This window comes from Sebastes fasciatus, chromosome 12 (assembly GCF_043250625.1).
Source record: "Sebastes fasciatus isolate fSebFas1 chromosome 12, fSebFas1.pri, whole genome shotgun sequence".
In the NCBI taxonomy this organism is placed as follows: Eukaryota; Metazoa; Chordata; class Actinopteri; order Perciformes; family Sebastidae; genus Sebastes; species Sebastes fasciatus.
In genome coordinates, this window is record NC_133806.1 from 16,127,937 (window position 1) to 16,149,473 (window position 21,537).

Sequence of the window (21,537 nt, forward strand, 5' to 3'; positions counted from 1 at the left end):
GGTTTCAGTGAGTTTTCATTGTTTCCTCCACAGACAGAAGCCTTATGTGATTCGCAGCCCTCGTAGGCGTCTGGCGGTGGAGGTTCAGCTTCAGAACAGACTGGAAAACGCCTACAACACCAGCCTGACGCTGCACTATTCACGCAACCTGCACTTCTCCAGCCTCAGCATTAGGGTAATAAACCACATACACATGCTCGCCATACACATTTACACAGATCGAGAAACTAACGCACAGTTTCTGCTTGTCTCTTTCTTTTTGCTGTAGGAAGATGCCCACTTTAAGATTGAGTGTACAGCACTTGGTGCCAACAGTCACTCGTGTAACGTCAGCTATCCAGTGTTTCGCTCCCAGTCAAAAGTATGTCCGTGCCGGGGAAATAACTCCCATCACTCTCGACTCAGCCCACTCATACTTCACTTCCTCCAGGTGAAATGTGTCACTTCAGCAGGCTTCTCTTCTCTTTTTTTTGTTTGCAGGTTAACTTCATGTTGGAGTTTGAGTTCAGCTGCACATCTCTGCACAGTCGAGTGCAGATGAAGCTTCATGCTGCCAGGTAGCTCACTCCACATACACAAATACTGGAAACTTCAATAAAGAGTTTTATAAAAAGTTTTTTAAAGAGGACCTACTATGCTTTTGTGCTTTTCCCCTTTCCTTTAGTGTGTTTCTTCAGTAGTTTTTCAGTGCATGTAAAAGGTCTGCAAAGTTACAAAGCCCAAAGTCCACAAGGGAGTTACTCTCCCCCACAGAAACACTGCTCCTGAACTCCCTTTTTTCGGTAACGTGGTGATGTCATCAATTAAAACATTTGCATAATACCTGCTAGCGGGTAGTTTGGCACACCCTCAAACAAAGCTAGTTAGAGCGGAGCTGGAGCTGAGTCCAAAGAGTTTGGTTCAGTTGACCAATTACAAAAGTGGGCCAGCTGGTATGAGAAAAATAAAGCTATTTTTTTTGGACATTAAAGCATGTAAACATGTTCTAGTATGCACCTGCAAATGAGCATAATAGGCCCTCTTTAATATTGTTTCCACAACAAGAGATTAAAAGTATTGCGTGAAAAGAGTTTACGTAACCCTCTTGTTCTTTTACAGTGACAGTATCGAGAGAAAGGATACTTTGGGGGACAACAGTGTTCAACTGCAGAGCTTTGTTCAGTATGAACCAGATTTGTTTGTTAGCAGGTACGTGTGCAACATACTGTATGTATTATTCAACAATCAGATATTTTTGTGTTTAAAGATGCTTTGAGCCAATATGATAAAAAGTATTTTTTTATAAAACTGTCACTATATCCTGACAGGAGTGCATGAGACATATAATCTGGGAAAAAAATCCTCTGAAAAATTAGTGTACCGTTTAGCTGTAAAATGAGAAAGTTTGTGAACCAGCCACCATGTTGAAAACAGTCAAGCAAAAACCAAGCACCGCCCACCGGCCAGAGCAAACTTTCTAATTTTACAGCTAAACAGTACACTACAAGATGTTTTCTGAAAACATTTGAGATGAGAAATAGGCATTACAGTAACAGAATATTGATTCATATTTGATCAGCGCTGCCTAATTTGACTTGGAGTTTGTGAGTTTTGTGAGTTGATTACTTGTTTTCATTCTGTGCTGTGAAATCTTGCAAATGCCATTCGGAGCACAGGAGAACACGGAGAAACATGATTTTTTTTCCAGATTATCTGTCTCATGTTTTATAGAAATATATATATTTTTTTAAAATCATATTTACTCAAAGTTCCCCTCTGCCGCATTAATGTGTTTTTCAACTGTTTTTCTGTGCAGTGACTCTAATTTAAACCGATATGAGGTCCACCCAACTCGGACAGTGTCGGAGGCCATCGGACCAGAATTCTACACACACCTCAGGGTAAAGCTCACATGCTCTTTTTATACACTTTAATGAAACCCATGGCTTCAAGTTATTCTAAAACTAGTCATCATCACTGTAAAAAAAACTAGGGCAAACCTAGAGCATTTCTTTGTTTGTGTTTTAGCTGCAGAACCTCGGCTGTTACTCTGTGAGTAATATGGAGCTGAGGCTGCATCTGCCCTCTGTGGCTGCAGGAGACAGAGTCTTCATGACTGTCACCGACGTCTCTTCATACAACGTGAGTACTGCTGCTGTATGAGTGTTTGCATCTCTCTTTTAGATCAAATCTGACATATTTAAATTGCCCCCGTAGGCCACAGGGGTGAACTGCAGTGTGCTGAGCGATCTGGCCCAGCTGAAAGCCAGACAGAGAGACGTGCGCTCCCTTCATCCTGAAGACATGATGCAGAATGACATACTGGTGAGGCCCCTGGTAACACGGCAGCTACTCAACACTGTGCCGCATCAGTATACGTGTTAACATGCATCTACGTGTTTAGAACTGCAGCAGATCGTGGTGCATTGAGGTTGTGTGTGAAGTCCAGCAGCTTCTAAGAGGGCAGTCCGCCGTCATTCGCGTCAGCCGCAGAGTTCATGATGATTTTTTCAGAAAAGTGAGTTACACAACAGCTCTCAGATGCTCATTTCAGCCTTTCTGTCCTATGACACAAACATTGGTCATCACCTCTGTGTCTCTTTTTGTAGGCCAAATATAAGTCAGTGAAGATAATAGGTGCCTATCACCTCGCAGCTCAGGAGACTAACCTCATCACTCTGGACACGGGAACAGTCTGGAGGGAGGTAAGAAGACTGTAATGGGATTTTGAGAGGCAGAGTGGGAATGGCGTTTACTTTCTCCAATCTCTCCCTTCATCTGTTTTTCTATAGACTGTACTGGAGGTGCTAAAGGGCCGAGCTATTCCCATCTCGCTGTGGATTCTGATTGGTAGCATCATTGGAGGTTTGCTGCTACTGGCCCTCATCATTTTCATACTATGGAAGGTATTTTGTTACAATTACCTTAAAATTTCTTCAGGAAAGTGAGCGTGTTGTGGACAGAATATCAATTTATCTCGCTTCTCGTCAGATGGGATTCTTCGCACGCAAACAGAGAGCAGAGGATGAGAACCATGAGGACTGAGCCCAACTTTTGCTGCCATGACAACAGTCATTTGCCATGACAACTACCACACGAGCCGAGTCCACCTCTTTACCAGGCACAGAGACAGTTTGGACTCGACACACAGACGCAACAGGGACCTCCAGGACCAAAGAGAGCATCGAGAGGGTCCAACAGAAATGCACTACCCACTATTTCCAGGGTCGGGAGCACTTATGTAAATAATCTTTTTTTTGTAATTTTAAGGAAAAACCAAAGTGTATTAAACCACAATTCTTCTATTTAATATACAGACATCTTCACGGTTTTGCATTTCAAAAAATCACTTTGTTCTATGTTTGTCTTACAGTTTTGTGTTTGTTCTTCAATGAAATTAAAAATTGTTGTAAAGAAGTATTCTTGTGCTTAGTTTATTCATTTGCTGCTAAGTGCACTAAAAACAAGCAATCTATTCAGATTTGACTGCACTGCAAACTGAGTCAATCCAGTCACAGAAACTATAAAACAGCCACAAATCTTCAGAAGTACTGTGTGAGTTGTGATGCTCTCAACTTGTGGATGCGGTGGAGTTGATGTAGGACTCTAAAAGAAAGATGGTTTCATCAACCTGGTTCTCTGCTGAGTCTAACCTGGAGGGGAAAAGAACAATAGTGAGGATAGTAACACCAACAGACCAAAGAGGTGATTCAATAATGGCACCTGTAGAATTGTAGTTTTGTTTTGTGCTCTTACTTGTTGATGTGAAGCCGTAAGGCTTCCAGCTGTTGCTTCTCAGGAGCAGTGATCATCTCCTCGACCTCCGTCAGCTGCTCCGGCTCGGCCCCGCTGGCCTGCAGAGATGCCAGAATGGCCTCGATTCGCTGGGATTTCTCCAGCAGACGCCTGTGAGTCAAGCAGGAAACCAGTCAAACATTGATCTGTGACACAGTGTGTGGGCCAGATAACTCTTAAAGGGTAACATCGGTATTTTTCAACCTGGACACTATTTCCCCATGTTTCTGTGTCTAACTGACTAACGAGGGACAATTTCTGAAACTGGTCCAGTATTGAGGGTGAGCGCTGTAGACGGCAGCTGCTCACAGGCTGAAATATGGTGCTATAGGGGCAAGCTGGCACCGTCATTTACGTCCACTAAAAGTGCTTGTTTCTCCCATGACAGGCTCCGATTGTTATTATAAATGTCTGACATTATGGAAAGAGTCTTGCTCAAGGAAAGGTTTCTTTCAGAAATCTGACGAACGGTGGAATAGTGGAATACATCCATAGGGGAAACCTGAGTGCCAGCCGGAGTTGGGTTGGAGTACAGAAAGCGTAGCTTAGTTTTATCTAAAAGATTTTCAATATCATGGCTGAATATTTAGATGATTTCAACAATGTGGACGAGCTCTTTGAATACGATGGCAGCCCGTATTTATTTGAGCCAGTGTATACGGATATTCAGATTTCACCACGAGACTTCTCCTTAAGCAGGACTTGGACACAAAATCAGACCAGATCAAGTGAAAGGTAAGGGTCCTTTCCATAATGTTGTCAGACACTTATAATAACAATATGAGCCTGTCAGTGGCAAAAACAAACACTTTTAGTGGATGTAACGTTACATTGATGCTGCTCACTTGCCGGTTACAGCGTTCTCCCTCAATCCTGGAAAAATATCAAAAATCGTTGTCCCCATCAGACACTTGGGAAAACATGGGAAAATAGAGTCCAGGTTGAAAAAATACCAAATTTATCCTTTAAAGCTGATCGTGTGAAATGATCTGGCTTGCAAGAGCAGAAAACATGGCGACATACAGCTATGATGAACTCACTTGCTCTCTCTGGACTCAAACAGGCGTCGCTCTATGAGGTTGGCGACTGTCTGCACAGAGAAAAATGTCCATAGACAAAACATTACTGAAGGCAAAACCAGCATGAAAGACATAAAACATGTCAAAGGTAGTCCTCTTCTATCCAGAGCTCTGAAAGTTACAGCATGTTTGTCGTTTTACCTTGTAGCAGTTCTGAAGCAGCATTCTTGCAGTTGGGAGTTGGTTGACGGTGTAGAGATAGAAGGTACGAGAGGGAGCGTAGTCGGGAGTCTTTGGGATTTCCTGAAGAATAAAAAAAAAATATGTCTGTCAAGTGTGCCCATTGAAATTGTCACTATGTCAGTGATGCCAAATGGTCACTTTTGTTAAATTATTCCTGCGTCATTATCCATAGAAACACAGAACAAAAGACTAGGCTACGGAGCTAGTTTACAAGTCTAGTTTTTAAAATATCTCATTCACTTAGTGCATCTTCAAAAATTGTGCCAAATCATTTTCAAAGTAGGTTTTTGGATCAGGTTGTTTTCGATTACTCCTACGTTCCAGGCAGTCGCTCATAATAATACACTAAGAAAATTGGCTTGAAGAGACTTTGCATATTTATATCCATCACAGTGTTCAGTGTGTCCTCTTAATTTAGTCAAAGTTACAGATAATTTGTGGCAACAGTTAAAAGCAGGGTGGGCGATCTTGAGAAACTAGTAAGAGTACACTAGATCTTTAAAAATGATCCAACCGAAAAACCCAGCCCAATGTTGCCAACTCTTTTCCAATGAAAGTTAACAGCTTGTGGAAGACTCCTGTGACGGAGTGCACGCAGGTGGACAGACAGGTAGCCCATCCAATCATTACAATCGGGCCGAATGAAATGATTGGACGGGTTTATTACAGTCCTATGACAGCCAGAGATACTGGATTTTTTTCTTATTTTTGTCAGAGCCTTTGATTTATTGATTGCTGTCAGGCTGACAGGAATTTCAACTAATATAACAAAAAAAGTTTCTAAAATCTTTACAAACCCTGCCTTTAAGAGGGAGGACTGTTTTGGAAGCTCTTACATGTTAAGTGTTTAAATGTTTGTGGGAATAAAGAGAAAAAGCGTTCAACAATCCATCATCCTAAGAACACATATAAATGCAAAGAGGTGAATCCTGAAAGCATCTTCACGTCTTGTACCTGTAGCTGGACCAGGTTCTGGGAGAGCAGCGTGTAGAGCATGTCTTTGGCCTCTTTGGCTGGAATCATGGCAAAATCCTCCACCTGCTTCTGCTCCAGGTGACGTTTCCTTAGCAGCAGACGGAAGATGCGCGCCGATCGGGAGCCAAATCTGATGACAGATCAACAGTGATTAATAGTGATTTGTTGCTGATAGGACAACCGCATGTATACACAATTAAAAACACACTTACCTCTCCTGTACTACAGACTCAAGCGTGGCCCGAGCCAGATTGGCCAGCGCTCTGTTTATGACTGAGAGGTGAGTTATGAAAAGCATCCGTGCCTTGTGTTTCATGAATAAAAATGGTACCAAACAGTGTGCCGGTTCTTGACAAAATGACCGTCTAATTTAAAAAAGGATACTGACAACGTACATCCCTCCTCCACTTTCACCAGCCTTCCCCACAAACTCCATCTAGGAAATGAAAAGAACAACCTGAAATCTTAGTTTCTGAACAACTAAGATTGCCAGCACTAAATATCAATTCAGTCTTTCTCTTATTTTAGTGTGTGGGGTGCATGGCCCTCTCACTGTGAATGACTTGTGCACGTTATACTAGGCAGGGGGTATTTTTACTGTCTTTATTTGTGATAAGCTGCTTGACTGAAGTCTGTCATATTTGTAATTGTTTTATATGTATTTATTGTATTTTGGATTGTACTTGACACTGTGATGTTATATTGTGATCTTGTTGTGATGTTATGTAGTGTGTTGTTTCTGTGTTTAGGACTACAGATGGAAATTAGCTTCCCATCTTTTTGTTTCTATGTAAATAACTAATGTCTGTGCACACAGTCCTTTGAAACCAAATAAATTAAATTAAGTAGATCTAAAAGAAAAATCTTGCAGATACAAATGAAGATTGTGAAATGTGACAGGTGCCTTGCAGAGGTCATACCGGGTCATCAACCAGTAGCGTGAGGTACTGGTCTAAGATGGGTCTGGCGATGTTGTAGCTGGCTGGGAGGGACCTGAAGATCTCGTTGGCTGAGAGGGGCTTTGTGCAGGTGGCTGTGGGCGAGGTCGTCACCTCACTCATCCTCAGCATCGTCCTCACTATCTCACTGCTAGTCTGGGTTATTAAGATTAAATGATTTAGAAAGACAATCATTATAATCATAAACAACCATAATGATATTTTTTCTCTGTATAGAAAACAGACCGGCAGATGGAAAAATGTAGTTACAGCACTGCTGAATGTGACATGACTGGAAACAAGGTCAAACAAATAGCCTGGTTCTGTCTAAAGGTCACAAAATCTGCTCACCAACACCTCTATAGCTCGCTAATTAACAAGGTATACATCTTGTTTGTTTAACCCGTACAAAAACTGAAGTTTAAAGTGGCAATCCTTAACTCAGTCTTGGTTGATTTGGCAACACCATATATACTGGTGAAATGTGGTTTAATACTACACGTCCCAGAATACTGGAGGCAGCAAAACAAACTATTGTCGTTTTAATAAAGAAGTCAAGAAATAATTGGCCTTTTTCCATAATTTTTCTGCAAACAGTGAAAGTGAAAGTAGTTGGTTACCTCACTGAGAAGTTGTAGTTGTGTAACCTGTCGCCTGCAGCTCTTTATCCAACAGCTCACTGTGGCTGCTACTTATTGCTCAATTACTCCTTGCAATATTTAAAACTGATCCGCTTTCAAAACATGCCGAAAATGACCGTTGTCTTGTTTAGTAGATGCATTTTTGATGAATGATAGCGGTCGGTGTCAAGCTCACTGACAAACATATTGCATTTCCTGTGACTAGTTCATAATAAACGTTCACCAGTTAAATGCTTTTACTGTGAAAGCTACAGCAGACGAGAAATGTTCGGTTTGCATTAGCAGTAGGACTGTCCTCGACCAAAGACATTCTTAGTGAACTAACACTCATACGATTTTGTTGATTAGTTGATTTAATCGACAGATCTGTAAAACTGAGTTTCTCCACAAAGAATCACACAAAAGCACTACTTTAAATCTCATAAGTTTCTCTGAAATGATTCATTCAGCATGAAAAAAGCATAAAAAAACGACTAATCAACTAAAGAAATCGTATCTTTTGTTATTTGTGCACAGACCCAGGCTAGTTGCTTCCCTCATTTTTTGTCGTTATGCTAAGCTTAGCTAACATAATGCTAGCTTCATATAACAGACTGACATGAGTGGTATCAATCTTCTCATTTAAGTCTCTGAAAGAAAGCGAATCAGCGTATTTTCCCAAAATAGCTATTCCTTAAATATTAGATTTTAAGCCTCCATGTGTAAAAACCTGACCTGGTCCAGTTTGTTGGCTACAGCACTGATGATGGCCTGGTCTCTGAAGTGGAGATGGAACCTCTCAAAATTCACCTGCCAGCAAATCCCCTCATCACCGTGTGCCTGAGCATAAGAGAGACAGACACACAGAGAGACGGAGGGTCACACAAAAGATATGCAGCACGTTATATGTAAGGGAAATGAAGAGGTAATTGGAGTTTTAAAAGCGCAGCAAATGTGTTAAAAGTATAGCATCCCACCTGTGAATCCATTTTAGGCTTCTTTGCGTTCCTTTGGTCCTCTCCGTCCTCGCTGGAGAGTTGGCGTTTGCCTCGCCCTATGAGTGTCACGTGAGGCACCTTGTAACAGTCGGGGAAGCTCTCTGGCGTGGGCGGGGCGGTGCTAACGGGGCGATCAGGAGCACCAGGGGTTGCGGGCGTTGCTGGAGTGGCACTGTTTGTTGGTCCTGCTGCCGTCAGAGGAGGGCAGCGCTGAAGAAAATGGGTCTCCACCAGTTTGGAGAAGGAAGAAGACACTTCACTGTAATCCATGCTGTGACCCTCTAGAACAGGAAAGAGAAAATTGTTGCAAAAATTCTTTGTAGATTTTACACAAATCCCATGTTAACCCACAAAGTCATATTTATTCTCTACACAGATGTTAAGATTTTTAAAGAAGTGTATATTTTAGTGCATGTTTGCTTGATTGACAGGTGTTACGTGGTGGTTGCCACTTGTTCATCCTGCCTGGTTACTTTCCACTAAAGGTCGTGTCTAGGAGGTAACCCTAAAGCTGCAAAACTCTTGTGAGATGGTTGAGGTTAGGCATTGACCTCGAATAGTAAAGGTTAGGATAGATTGTTGGGCAAGTCTCGCAAGAGTTTTCACACGTTTTCCCAACTTGGGGGTTACCTTCTAGACACGACCTCCACTAAGGCCTTCCTCCCATTTCACCAAATTTGTATTTTCTGGCTCTGGTAACTGCCAAGATAGCGATGAGTAGTAAACCCAAAACCAGGGAGAAGCTTTTGCAGAGTCTTTGATTGATACTGACCCTCCATGTTCTGTGTGAGGCGGTCGGCGACTGTCTTAACCGTGCTACACATGGCCATGTGACCTCTCTGTAGTAACTCCTCTATGATTAGCTCTCCGGTATCACCATACAGGGTTTTTGCGGTGTAGATGTAGCGCGGGTATCTCAGAATTCTCAGAATCCGGTCACAGCCGGTCCGATACTCTACGGGGCTCCCGGCTCCTTTACGGCCTGAGCTGAACACACAAGCGCCATGCTGCACGAGCACACACAGGGACTTCTTTACCTACAATGAGACAGAAAGGGGGAGGGAAGAGGTGTTTTACCTTCATGACTCCAGTTCCAAACACAAGATTACCGATCAAATTAAGGCAGAAAATGTATTTGTATGTTTTACATCACATATTAGCATGTATTGTGCTACTGTTATTGCTCCTATAAGCCCAGTAAACAGCACTGTTAATCAGATTTTTCTGTACTGAAAGAATATGATGTCTACCTTCTTTGTACTATTGTATAAAAAAGAAAAAAAAACATATAAAAACTGATTGTTATGTTTTTATTCTCCCGGGAATTGTTTCACTTATGACATGGTGTTAATATAATCAGGTTTCTGGAGCATAAATCTACCGGTCATGTAAGGGGATACTAGGATTTAATTTGCATTTAAACAGATGATGCAAAAACTGCTCCTGTACTACGGCTGCAGGTGTGGAATAATCAGCGTATGTAAACACACTTCAAAATTACGACTAGAAATAGCTTGACTGTCCAACAATGTAACCTGCTAAACTCTGCTTGAAAATGCTGAGAACCAGCAGTGTATATAACACTCAATACATCATGTATAATAATATCTCTTCCATGGTGTGAAGTAGAGACAGTAACAGCCTAGAAACAGTAAGTGTAGGAGCAGTACCAGGTCCAGTGAGATGCCAGTCTCATTAATGATGGTTCTTAAGTTCTGTGCTCCACCTCTGAGTAGGTGTGTTCCCACTTTCTCCACCACTTCTCCAAAGTGCTCCCGCAGCAGGAGACCACACAGACGCACCTCCTGGGCAGTCATCTGCACAGAAAAACAGTCACTGAATGCAATTTTTTTTTTCCCTGTTAAAAGTTTTTTGGGGGAGTTTTTCCTCATCCGATGTACAGATTATAAAGCCCCCTGAGGCAAATTTGATTTTGGGCTAAATAAATAAAATTGACTTGACAAGGATTTACAAAGACAGTCATCATGGAAAACAAAGATTAGCAAAAAGCAATATGTCAAGATTGCAAGAAATTAAACTGTTACTATGTGCAAAACACTGGTTACTAAATTAAAAATATACATACAAATTATAAATTTGCATCTTATTACTGTATATTGCAAACAAATAGTGGAAGAACAGTCACATCATGTGTTTCTGATGTTCTGCACTGTATATTATTATTTTTTTAATTATTATGTTTGTGTAGTAATTTGTGAAAAAATAAATAACAAATAAACATATTCCTTACTTACATTTTCTAATTTAGTGTACTTATAAGTGCTAATATAGTGTACAGAAGCTTGCTTGGCAGTGTCATCATACATAATGACAATATAAACAGAAAGATAGGGCACAGTTTCCAATGTCAGCAGTTCAGCAATAAATAGCTTGACTAGTTTAAAAGAGTTAAAAGACAGTTAAGCTTATTGTAACAGTCACAAAGCTGCAGCAGGTGAACGTTTTGTGCTGCGCAGTCAGGTCAACACATGTTACATACTAGCCAGCTAACAGTTACACTTGATGTCATCAGAAAAGTCTGCTAGCTACTTCAGTATTTTTTCACAAACCTTTCAACAACTTTCAGGACAGAGAGGCAAATCCTTGCTTTTACAGCAGATAGTCGACTAAACTCATGCGGCTTCTTGTTGGTTGACAACACATGAACACATGAACACATGAACACCTCTACTTCTTCTTCTTCTTCTTCTTTAGTGTTTATTGGTGGTTGAACACTAGTGATGTGGCTGTCGCGAACAAGCCGGGTCTTTGAGCCGGCTCTTTTAAGTGAACGATAAGAGCTTGCGTAGCGTTGCGTGGCGTTGCGTGGCGTTGCGTGGCGTTGCGTGGCGTTGCGTGGCGTTGCGTGGCGTTGCGTGGCGTAGCGTGGCGTTGCGTTGCGTTGCGTTGCGTTGCGATGCAGTGCGATGTTTTGCGTTGCGAAAGAGATTAAGGATTAAGGATCCTTAATCTCTTGCGGTGCGGTGCGTTGCGGTGCGGTGCACGAATAGCAGACAAGATGATTGACAGTCGGAAACGAAGCAGCATTTAAAATTATGGTATTATGGAAATTATAAGGTTTAGTATAATTATATTGAATAATTTAAGTAATATATGTGCACACATACTAATCATGAGTCAAAACTGCGCTAAATTTGGCTGAATTATAAAAAGGCAGAAGTGGTAAAACGAAGAGCCGTTTGGGAGCCGAAAGAGCCGGCTCTTCTTTGGTGAGCTGAGCCAAATGATCCGGCTCACTAAAAAGAGCCTGAATTCCCCTCACTATAGCACACATGAACACTTCCGGTGCTCGGGCTGCCGCTGGGCGGTGCCGCGGTGCATGCCGGGCTGCAGTCGGACAGCTGTCTCCAGTCTGGAGGACCGACGTCATCATCATCAGTGTTTGTGTGCTGGTTGTGGAGGAAGATGGCGGAGGCTGCGGCTGTTCCACCGCATCGGTTCTTCTGTCACTGCTGTAAGGGAGAAGTGAACCCCAAACTCCCGGTAAGGAAGACGGTTTTTCTTTCCTAATCTAACATACTGTCTTTGTATAAAGATGTGCGGTTGTCAAGGCAACCTTTTCTCCTGAAATAGCCGTTTGTTTCGCTCCTAATGCTACAGCTAAACACCAGCTAGCCTGTTAGCAGGTAGCGAAGGTTTGTTGTTGTTAACTCTCTAAATAAACTCGTGACACAAGCTAAGGTCTTCGTTAAAAATAAGGCATCAAAAGCAAGTATGGATTTGTTAGGCTGTTATGTTTAAGACAGTTTAGCCACTGTGCTTTGACGCCTTTGCTTTGACAGCTTGAGGATATTGTGTTTTGCACAAAACAACACAAACAGCTGAGAAGAAGCTCTCTGTTGTTATCTGAGTTTATACACAGTATTACTAGTAGTTGTTTGATTAATAGGCTACTTTCGCTTTCAGGTCTGTTTCTGATAAAGCATACTCTTTGGCAGGACGAGTTGGGGGAATTTTACAGAGATATAAACATGTCGTGTTAGTTTCAGTTTTGAAGTTAAAAGTGAGAGTGTTGAGCTGCTGACTGGACCCACAGGCTTCACAGAGTTTTACTAACCTCAGGATATATTTAACACATATTTTCTACATCCTAGATATTTGTTAGGGTTTCCTATTTTACACTCAGTTGCAAGTTTATTAGCTACACTTAGCTGATCCAGTCTAATACAGCAGTATAGTAGTACACCCCAGGTTCATGAAACTGAAACTGTTTAAGAGAGGTGTTAATTTAAATGTTAATATTAATTATTAATTCAATTTGTAGTTGACTTATAATGCGTTAAACTGACCAGAGCTGAAATGATTAGTTGATTAATAGATTAGTCTATTGCCAGAAAATGAATATACCTGATATGATAACCTATTAATGTGTTAAGTCACTATAAGGTAAAATGTCAACATTTTTCTAGTTCCAGCATGTGAAGATTTTGCAGGTTTTTATAGTCTTTTATGATAGTGAAATTAATATTTTTGGTTTTATGTCTGTTGGTTGTACAAAACACAAGCTATCTTTCTATTTCTTTATTATATCTCCCAAATAAATTATCCATTAAATGATCAAATTGTCAGATTAACCCGAAAATGAAAAAAGGAGTTAGTTGCTGCCTTGATATTGGTTTACTAGACAACCTCAGGATATATTTAACATATATTTTCTACGTCCTAGATATTTGTTAGGGTTTCCTATTTACACTCAGTCTCAAGTTTATTAGCTACACTTAGCTAATCCAGTCTAAAATACAGCAGTCCAGTACTAAATCCTAGGTACATGAAGGCTATAGTGGTTTTGTTGAAACTGTTTTAGATAGGTGTTGATTTAAATATTAATTATTAATTCAATTTGTAGTTGACTTGAGCTGAAATGATTAGTTGATTAATAGATTATTCTTTTGACAGAAAATGAATTGCTAACAATTTTGATAATCTATTAATTGTGTAAAGTCACTATAAGGTAAAAATGCCAACATTTTTCTAGTTCCAGCATCTCAAATGTTCAGATTTGCAGGTTTTTATTGTCTTTTATGATAGTAAAATTAATATTTTTGGGTATATGTCTGTTGGTTGTACAAAACACAAGCTATCTTTTTATTTCTTTATTATGTCTCCCAAATAAACTATCCATTAAACGATAATTGTCAGATTAACCGAACATGAAAAAAGGAGTTAGTTGCTGCCCTGATATTGGTTTAATAGACAACCTCAGGATATATTTAACATATATTTTCTTAGTTCCAGTACTAAATCCTAGGTTCATGAAGGCTATAGTGGTTTTGTTGAAACTGTTTTAGAGAGGTGTTAATTTAAATATTAATATTGATTATTATTTTAATTTGTAGTTGACTTATAATGTATTAAACTGACTAGAGTTTAAATGATTAGTTGATTAATAGATTAGTCTATTGACAACAAATTAATTGACATTAAATGACAAAAAGGAGTTAGTTGCTGCCCTGATATTGGTTTAATATTTACTTAGTCTATCTTGATTGATATAAGTGGACAAAATGTACCTAATAAACCGGCATTATCTTTGTGGTTAGCAGTCATTGTGTCATTAAGTCAGGCCACCAGATTATCCAGTTGTCAGCTGAATCCTTATTTTTATGGTCTGGTTGAGGGTAATTCCAGCCTGCCCTGTCACTGACTCTAAACTGGCCTGCTTGTCTCAGGCACACTCAATCCTGTGGCATGTCTTCACTGAGCCAAGTGACTGCAACACCCACACACTACTACAGTATATCCCGAGGACCATCTCTCTGTCATGTATTATACAACTGATATGATGACCTGTCTATGAGCAAATGACACACAACTCACTTGAACTGTTTCTGCCTATCGCAGGGTTTCTCAACCAACTCTGAACATGACCATAGTTTTAGATCCTCAAATTTTTGCAAGTCAAGCTAACAGAGGGTTTTAAATTGTCATGTGAGCATGGTATAATTAATTTGTACTCTGTTGTACACTGTTTTCAAAAACATCCAGTGAGCTCCAAATAGAATAGAATATAAATATAGAATAGAATATATTTTTTACCTATTTTTTTTCTTCATGAATTTATGTTATAAAACAAACTTATCAGTTTAATCTCTCATCACCCAGTCTGTATATTGAAGGACCCCACTTTAATTCTGTTCCTATTGTTGGGAAACCCTGTCTTACACTGAGGGGACAACAGATGATCCAGCTGTACAAACTAGCAGTCGAGTTTTCCTCATTCTATTGTGGTGGCTTCTTGCTATAAAACTCCACACACTTTACAGTTAGGTGTGGTTGGTAGACCAGCTCTACCTCCTGGGCTACATTCATAAAGCACTGGTCGTCATACAAATCTGACTTATATCATCCTTGTAAAGATAAACTCACAAAGTCTTGTTTTGTTGACCAAACCAGTCAGCATATTATCTTAACAATGTTTTTATGATTCCCTTCAAAGGCTGAGCGTTAGAAATATATATATATATATATATATATATATATATATATATATATATATATATATCAATATATGGTTATTACTTTTTAAAAATCCAATTATGTTTATTTCTTATGCATAACGTCAGACAAAACCTTTCATATGTGTAAAACAAAAACCCCATGAGTTTTGTTGTTCTTTTAATTTCTATTTTCTTGTAATGGATAACAAAGTAGAGCTGAAACAATAATCAATCAATAGGCGCTCAACAGAAAATTAATCTGGAACTACTTTTGATTATTAATTATCCATTTCCGTCATTTTTAAAGCAGAAATTGACAAATATTTTTGGGGTTTTGGCTTCTCCAGTGTGACAATTTGCTGTGGACTGTTGGTTGAACAATACAAGACGTTTGTATATCTCACCTTGGTTTTCTAGGAAATTATAATGAGTATATTTTTTCTCACCAGTGTGACTCAGTCTTTGTCGTGATTCTTTCTAGGAGTATATCTGTCCGAGGTGTGACTCAGGGTTCATCGAGGAAGTAACAGAAGACTCCAGGTAAGAGACATGTATTATTCTACGTATCTGCCTCACTTCTACAGACAACACTTTTAGTGTTATTCTGGAACATAAGCAGGTAGAAACTTGTAAGATTACTGCGCAGTTTTGTCCCAGGCCAGCACTAAACCTGAACATGTGTATAGGGTTCAGTGCTGGACGTTGCTAATAATGTGTCTTTTGTCCCCTTGTGCGGTTTCCCTCAGTCTCCTAGAGGGTGTCGCTAACGGGATAGATGACGCAGCTACACAATTTGCAGAGGTACACGCTGACCTCAGGGATTTTAGGGTGAATAGGGTGGGGAAGTGGGCAATGAGGATTAATTGCAAACATTTATGTGTTTTAATTTAACTTTGTCTTCTTCTTCTTCCCCTGTCCTCTTCTCAACCCACGTTTCTGTTTGCCCCTGTCCTTTGTTGCTATTGCATGTCGGCCTCCTCTCTTTTCCCATTTTGCTGCCTGCTCCCCTATCCTTCATCTCTTTCTCCAAACCCTTACTTGTCTCCTCCCCTGTCCAATCCCACCTCCCCTGTTAGCTATGGCACCTGTTGTTACTGGAGCGGCCATTTACAACAGACGCTGACACACCTGACTCAGAACCTCGGCTCCCAGGAGGGCGCTTGGGGGGTCTCAGTGACCTGGGGGGGTTGGGAGGGGGACCAATCGGGGGGTCAGTCCCAGCAGGCCTAGGGGGACCTATGGGGGGTCTACTAGGAGCCGGGGATCACTGGGGACCAGGACGCCCCCCTCGCCTGCACAGCCAGAGAAGATACCGGTCCAGAGGCAGCAGTAGACCAGACCGCTCGCCTGCTGTTGAGGGGTGAGTAACTGACCAGTTCAGCTTCAGTGTGCCTCTTGGCTCTCTTCTCCGCCTTGCATACGCCCACTTATAATAATGACGGTGCTATTTATGCTCTTATAATCCTGACTGTTCTTATTTTTGGTGATGACATTAACGGTTGTATATTTTCTCTCTGTGTCTCAGGATTGTACAACAGTTTCTCGCCGGCCTCTTTGCCAACTCTGGAGTCCCTGGCTCACCTCCCCTCTCATGGTAAGATGACATCACAGTAGCATCACCGTGCTAGCGTCACAGTGCCAGCGCTATTTCTTATCAACTTGTGGTGTCTGTGTCTCTCTCAGGACGGGGATGCTGCACTCTAACCCAGGGGATTACGCCTGGGGACAGGGAGGGTTAGACGCCGTGATAACACAGGTAAACCAAACTCAATACAACTTTATGTCCCTGTCACCTTTTAATTTAACTGCAATTTAAAAATGCGTTTCTGTGTGTGTAGTTACTAGGTCAGCTGGAGAACACAGGACCTCCTCCAGCAGAGAAAGAGAAGATCTCTTCTCTCCCAACTGTCAATATCTCTCAGGAACAAGCAGGTCAGTAATTCCTTGTTTTCCTGTTTGTCCCACTCGATCTCACCATGTTTCTCTAAGTACAAATTGCAATATTGCTCATGGACATGACGGGGTACAATGCAAATGTTTTTTTCACTCGGCCGGTTGGGCAAGTGGGTCAGAAATCTACTTGCCCAAAGTAAATTTTTTCCTCCCCCTATACAAATTGTTGTCATATTTAATCTTTATTTAAGTAAATTAATGTAGAGCTTCGCCCACATCCTCTAACACCACCCACCTAAATCTAAATATACTGTTTCCAGGATAATTGAAATGCTCGCTTGCGCTTCAGCTCATGAACTTTGGGTTGTGTCTAGAAGGTAACCTGCAAACTGCGAAATCTGATCTGAGATCTGCAAAAACTCTTGGGAGACTCGCCCAACGACCTATCCTAACCTTAACTATTCGAGGTCAATGCCTAAACTTAACTATTCAAGACCAATGCTTAACCTCAACCATCTCGCGCGAGTTTCACCAATTTGTTGGCTCCCTTCTAGACACGACCTAAACTGTACACACATTTGCAACTGGTGGCTCACTCCTGAGCTAATCCACCATCAACTCCAGAAAAAACAATGTATTTAATTATTTTATATCGGGCAAGTGATTTGCTAGATTTACTAGCCCAACGTGGCATTTTACTTGCCCCGGGCAAGCCAGCAATCCTTATTGTTGAGCCCTGCAAGACTGGAGCTGTCAGTCTGATCCTCTGTATGCAAAAATGGTATTTAAACAATTATCTAAGTACACACCTTGGGTTGGACCAGCTGTTCATGAATCTATTATTAAGTTTGTATGTAAAGGCGTCACTAAGTTCTTAGTAACTACTGGCTTATATATGCATACACAGGGGCGTGTCCTCATCTAATCTCCTCCGTAAAAAAATGCTAATAACGCATCTGTCATTACGTAAATAAATGCTTTTTTGTTTAGAAGTCCGTGTAGCACATATATACAGTATGAAAAGCCACTTGTGTTTATAAGCTGTTGCCGCCTGCCAAGAGAAGCCGCTGAAACTGTCCGTTAGGGACGAAATGCCCATTAACCTTGAGAGCATCAACAGTGTTCCATAAATTACTCTGAGATGACGTCTTTTGGATCTGTTCTTCTTGACTTCCTCTTCTGTCTGTGCTGTCCTATTTTACCACTCAGCTGTAACTGGTTAGTTATTTAGCCCAGCTTTTGCAGGGTTTTTGATAGCTGACGTCTTTGGAGAAATGTGCCTTTTTTTCAGGCCACAAGGCATTACATCGTTATCTTTTTGTATTATTGTTTTTAGTAATTAGTAAAAACCATGCTTGGTACTGTTTAACTGTTTTACTGCTAAGAAACTTTATGAGTTTTGGTGCTAATGATCTGCTGCACATCCCCCAACAAATGTAGCAAGTCATTACCAAGTGACTGAATTGACCCTAGAAACCACTATTAACCACACAGGTATTGATAAAACATGTCCGTCTTCTCTCCTGTAGACTGCTGTATGGAATGTCCGGTGTGCAAAGAGGACTTCGCAGTGGGAGAGCCAGTCAGACAGCTACCCTGTAACCACTTCTTTCATTCAGACTGTATAGTACCATGGCTGGAAATGGTGAGTCATAACAAAGAGGGTTGAACTTTGTAGAGTTAGATCCAACATGTGATACTGTAACTGAGATAATCACAACGCTCATGTTGGTATTGAGACCATAAGGAAATGTGAATCATACATATCGCCAGCCTTACACTTAGAATTGCCTTAAAGGTGCAGTGTGTAGGATTTACCAGCATCTAGCGATGAGGTTGCAGATTACAACCAACTGAAACCCTCTCCAGTGTGCCAAGCATACAGGAGAAGACGTGAATGTCCCTCTCTAGAGTCAGTGTTTGGTTTGTCCGTTCTGGGCTACTGTAGAAACATGGCGGCCGCCTCCGTGAAGAGGACCCGCTCCGTATGTAGATATAAACTGCTCATTATAAGGTACCAAAAACACAATGATTCTTATTTTCAGGTGATTATACACTAAAGAAAACATTTTTTTATTAATATTATATTACATTTGTGCCAATAGATGACCGCTTTGTGTTCCGTCATCTAGCAGCGCAGCCATTACTGCAGTAGCAAGTCGTAGTGACTCTCTGCTAACAGTATTAACAGGTGATTTTCAGTCGAGTGCGTCCGTGGTTGCTTGTGGTAACTTACGTAAATGGTTGGAGTAGATAATAAACAGATGCATATGCATTTAAAATTGATTAAAGTAAAACTGAAGGCTCCTGAGGACACAGCTGCCGTCACTACGAGCAACAATGATGCATTCGGATGAGAGTCAGTTAACACTCCGTTAGCAGACACTTTGTGCGTGTTCCGTTTGTGATGCTGCCCTAGTTAGAGCAGCTAACGTTATATTTCACAATGACGCCACAGTTAGTTGACTGAGTTAATTTATTCTGTGGGGACCACTGCAGCCCCTAGACAGTGAGTCCACTAACGCCGTTAGCGAAGCAGTGTTAACTTAGCTGGCGTTAATTGTTGAGTGAAGAAAGGAGGTTAAACACGCTCCAACCGTTTCACAAGGAATAGTAAGCCTGTCCGGTGCTCACAGAATAGGGCAGTCTTGTAACAGGAGAGACTTCAGAGACCAGGTCCAAAGCCCACTGGAGCACACGGATTTAAGGTAATTAACTTTATTAGAAGACTAACATTAGTTAGTCAAGGACTCTTGGAGTCGAGGACTCAGATGAAGACGCAGTTGGCGTCGAAACGTTAAGTCTTCTAATAAAGTTGATTGCCTGAAATCCGTGTGCTCCAGTGTGCTTTGGACCTGGTCTCTGAAGACTCTCCTGACATTAATTGTTTCACCATGTCAGGCTAACGTCAGGCAGCTGAGAACTGCTCAGGTTCTTCCTGAATTTTTAGACATCGTTGTCAAAAGTAACGTTTCATAGAAAGTAAAAGTAGAAAACTGTACAACTTGCATTCAAACGCACGCGTAATGGGAGACACTGCAGGGAAGTGCGGGAAAGTACCGGAAGTAAACAAGTCTCCATTAGCGACTTGTTTACTTCCGGTACTTTCCCGGATTCGTATAAAGATCCCCCTAAATTATACACTCTGTTCCTTTTTAAAGGAATATTAAATGAAAAATCAACAATACATGGGTAAACTAATCTTGCATTTCACAATGCTGAAGTTTCCCTACTCTACCAGTGATTTAACATTAGCAGTGGGGAATTTTGCTGAGGTTCATTTGACTGACAGAAACATCCTGGCATTCAAAGTCAAAGAACAGCCTGAGCATCGTGTAAAATAGGACTAAAATCCACTTGTTAAAACTCGTGAGAAAGCTGCCCAAAGCTAATGCTATCTATTTCTGTTCTGTGGCCACACAGCATGACACATGTCCAGTCTGTAGGAAGAGTTTGAACGGAGAAGACAGCAGCAGCCAGCCCCCATCAGAGTCCCCCACTCTCTCCATGGACCCCCGCACACAGGAGAGATGGTCCTTCTGAGACACCCACCCGTCTCATCCCTCGGTTCTCCTCGCCTACATCCAACAACACACCGAGAAGACAGAGCGCTTCTCACTCTCCTCTTTTTCATCTCTGTTGCAGTCATAATCATCTCGGTCTGATCTTTTTTGTATTTTTATTTTCTATTTTAATGCCTTTCTCCTCAACCATGTATACCGATACCCGTACAGACGTCTTAACAGGTCTGCTAGATCTCTCTTTTTTTTGCCTCATAACAAACCAGCCTATATTGATGATGATCAAGCCCATGTCTTCTCTACTTCCACCTCTCAAGCAAACTCCTTTTCCATCTCTCTTGAAATGCACTGCTGCAATACACTATTGTGGGGAAATGCCAGACTTTATATCATAAACCACGCCCTCTTTACTCATCGGACAATTAGCTAAATCCTGCAACTGAGCCCTGTACGGGGTTTGGGAATACTATAGAGGTTACTTTCATTCTTTGCATTTACAGGGTCTGGACCTAACAACATGAACACCTATAGCCCTGCAATAAATGTTATGTTTATGAAGGGGATAATGGTTGAGATTTTGTCAAGAAGATCTCGACTAGTTATTTATTCTGGTGGTGTTTTATTGGATTGCATTGTACAGGTGTTCATGTTATTGCGTCCACCCTCTGTAGTGTACTTCAACAACAGTTTTTTATAGGATCATGTTGAGTCGCTGCTGTTTATCGGCCACAAATGGAGGCTGTGACATCGAATGAAAGCAAATTCCTTACAAACTTTTGGGGAATAAATGAAATGTCCTACCAGTAAGGGAATGAAATTGGCCCATTATCTAAACCTACTTCTCCTGGTGTATATATTATAAACAGATGGCATCCCTCTGTCGTTTTATTCCTCTGTTTATGACCGTCTTTTGGTTCACATTTTTTTATTACTTCTTTTTTTATGTAAATAATTTTAGTCCAACAACTTATGGTTTGCAAAAGGAAAAAAAAACATTGAGAATGGCGACACAAATGTGAAATACCTGGTTATCGAACTGTATATTATATATATGAAAAAAATGTCTATGATGTATTAATAAATTGACAAAAAAATGGT

General features: G+C 40.9%; 3 protein-coding genes across 4 annotated transcripts in view; 2 read left to right on the forward strand and 1 right to left on the reverse strand.

The window, feature by feature from the left end:
• The window catches only part of itga10 (integrin, alpha 10), a 31,173-nt gene extending 27,777 nt beyond the window's left edge, over positions 1–3,396 (forward strand). Inside the window, exons 20-30 of the mRNA XM_074653548.1 lie at positions 34–175; positions 269–361; positions 481–557; positions 1,099–1,188; positions 1,796–1,880; positions 2,008–2,121; positions 2,197–2,304; positions 2,384–2,497; positions 2,589–2,684; positions 2,772–2,885; positions 2,971–3,396. Coding sequence (XP_074509649.1) covers positions 34–175; positions 269–361; positions 481–557; positions 1,099–1,188; positions 1,796–1,880; positions 2,008–2,121; positions 2,197–2,304; positions 2,384–2,497; positions 2,589–2,684; positions 2,772–2,885; positions 2,971–3,024 — 1,087 coding nt within the window. The 3' untranslated portion in view covers positions 3,025–3,396. The remainder of the gene's footprint in view (positions 1–33; positions 176–268; positions 362–480; positions 558–1,098; positions 1,189–1,795; positions 1,881–2,007; positions 2,122–2,196; positions 2,305–2,383; positions 2,498–2,588; positions 2,685–2,771; positions 2,886–2,970) is intronic.
• On the reverse strand, positions 3,262–11,299 carry polr3c (polymerase (RNA) III (DNA directed) polypeptide C). Its single transcript, XM_074653549.1, has 13 exons — positions 11,138–11,299; positions 10,238–10,384; positions 9,340–9,604; positions 8,547–8,848; positions 8,305–8,409; positions 6,932–7,105; positions 6,396–6,447; positions 6,224–6,284; positions 5,991–6,141; positions 4,995–5,096; positions 4,815–4,864; positions 3,736–3,885; positions 3,262–3,632 (listed from the first exon to the last, which is right to left on the reverse strand). The coding sequence occupies exons 2-13, from the start codon at positions 10,382–10,384 to the stop codon at positions 3,551–3,553; spliced, it is 1,641 nt and encodes a 546-aa protein (XP_074509650.1). The 5' UTR covers positions 11,138–11,299; the 3' UTR covers positions 3,262–3,550.
• A 613-nt stretch (positions 11,300–11,912) lies between these two features.
• Positions 11,913–21,537, forward strand: rnf115a (ring finger protein 115a). 2 transcript variants are annotated; one of them, XM_074653558.1, is made up of 9 exons: positions 11,913–12,071; positions 15,507–15,565; positions 15,772–15,853; positions 16,102–16,385; positions 16,551–16,619; positions 16,709–16,781; positions 16,864–16,957; positions 18,448–18,563; positions 20,342–21,537. In XM_074653558.1, exons 1-9 carry the CDS (start codon positions 11,994–11,996, stop codon positions 20,459–20,461), a joined length of 975 nt encoding a protein of 324 aa, XP_074509659.1. In that variant the 5' UTR covers positions 11,913–11,993; the 3' UTR covers positions 20,462–21,537. The 2 variants fall into 2 exon arrangements, with proteins under 2 accessions (XP_074509659.1, XP_074509660.1); XM_074653559.1 differs by having other exon boundaries at positions 11,914–12,071; positions 15,772–15,826.

Coding starts and splice junctions, on each gene's coding strand:
- rnf115a (XM_074653558.1), top strand. CDS start 11,994: ATGGCGGAGGCTGCGGCTGTTCCACCGCATCGGTTCTTCTGTCACTGC. Junction 15,566..15,771: donor GAAGTAACAGAAGACTCCAG/GTAAGAGACATG, acceptor GGTTTCCCTCAG/TCTCCTAGAGGGTGTCGCTA. Junction 16,386..16,550: donor CGCTCGCCTGCTGTTGAGGG/GTGAGTAACTGA, acceptor TCTGTGTCTCAG/GATTGTACAACAGTTTCTCG.
- polr3c (XM_074653549.1), bottom strand. CDS start 10,384: ATGACTGCCCAGGAGGTGCGTCTGTGTGGTCTCCTGCTGCGGGAGCAC. Junction 8,849..9,339: donor CCTCACACAGAACATGGAGG/GTCAGTATCAAT, acceptor TTCCTGTTCTAG/AGGGTCACAGCATGGATTAC. Junction 8,410..8,546: donor AGCCTAAAATGGATTCACAG/GTGGGATGCTAT, acceptor TCTTATGCTCAG/GCACACGGTGATGAGGGGAT.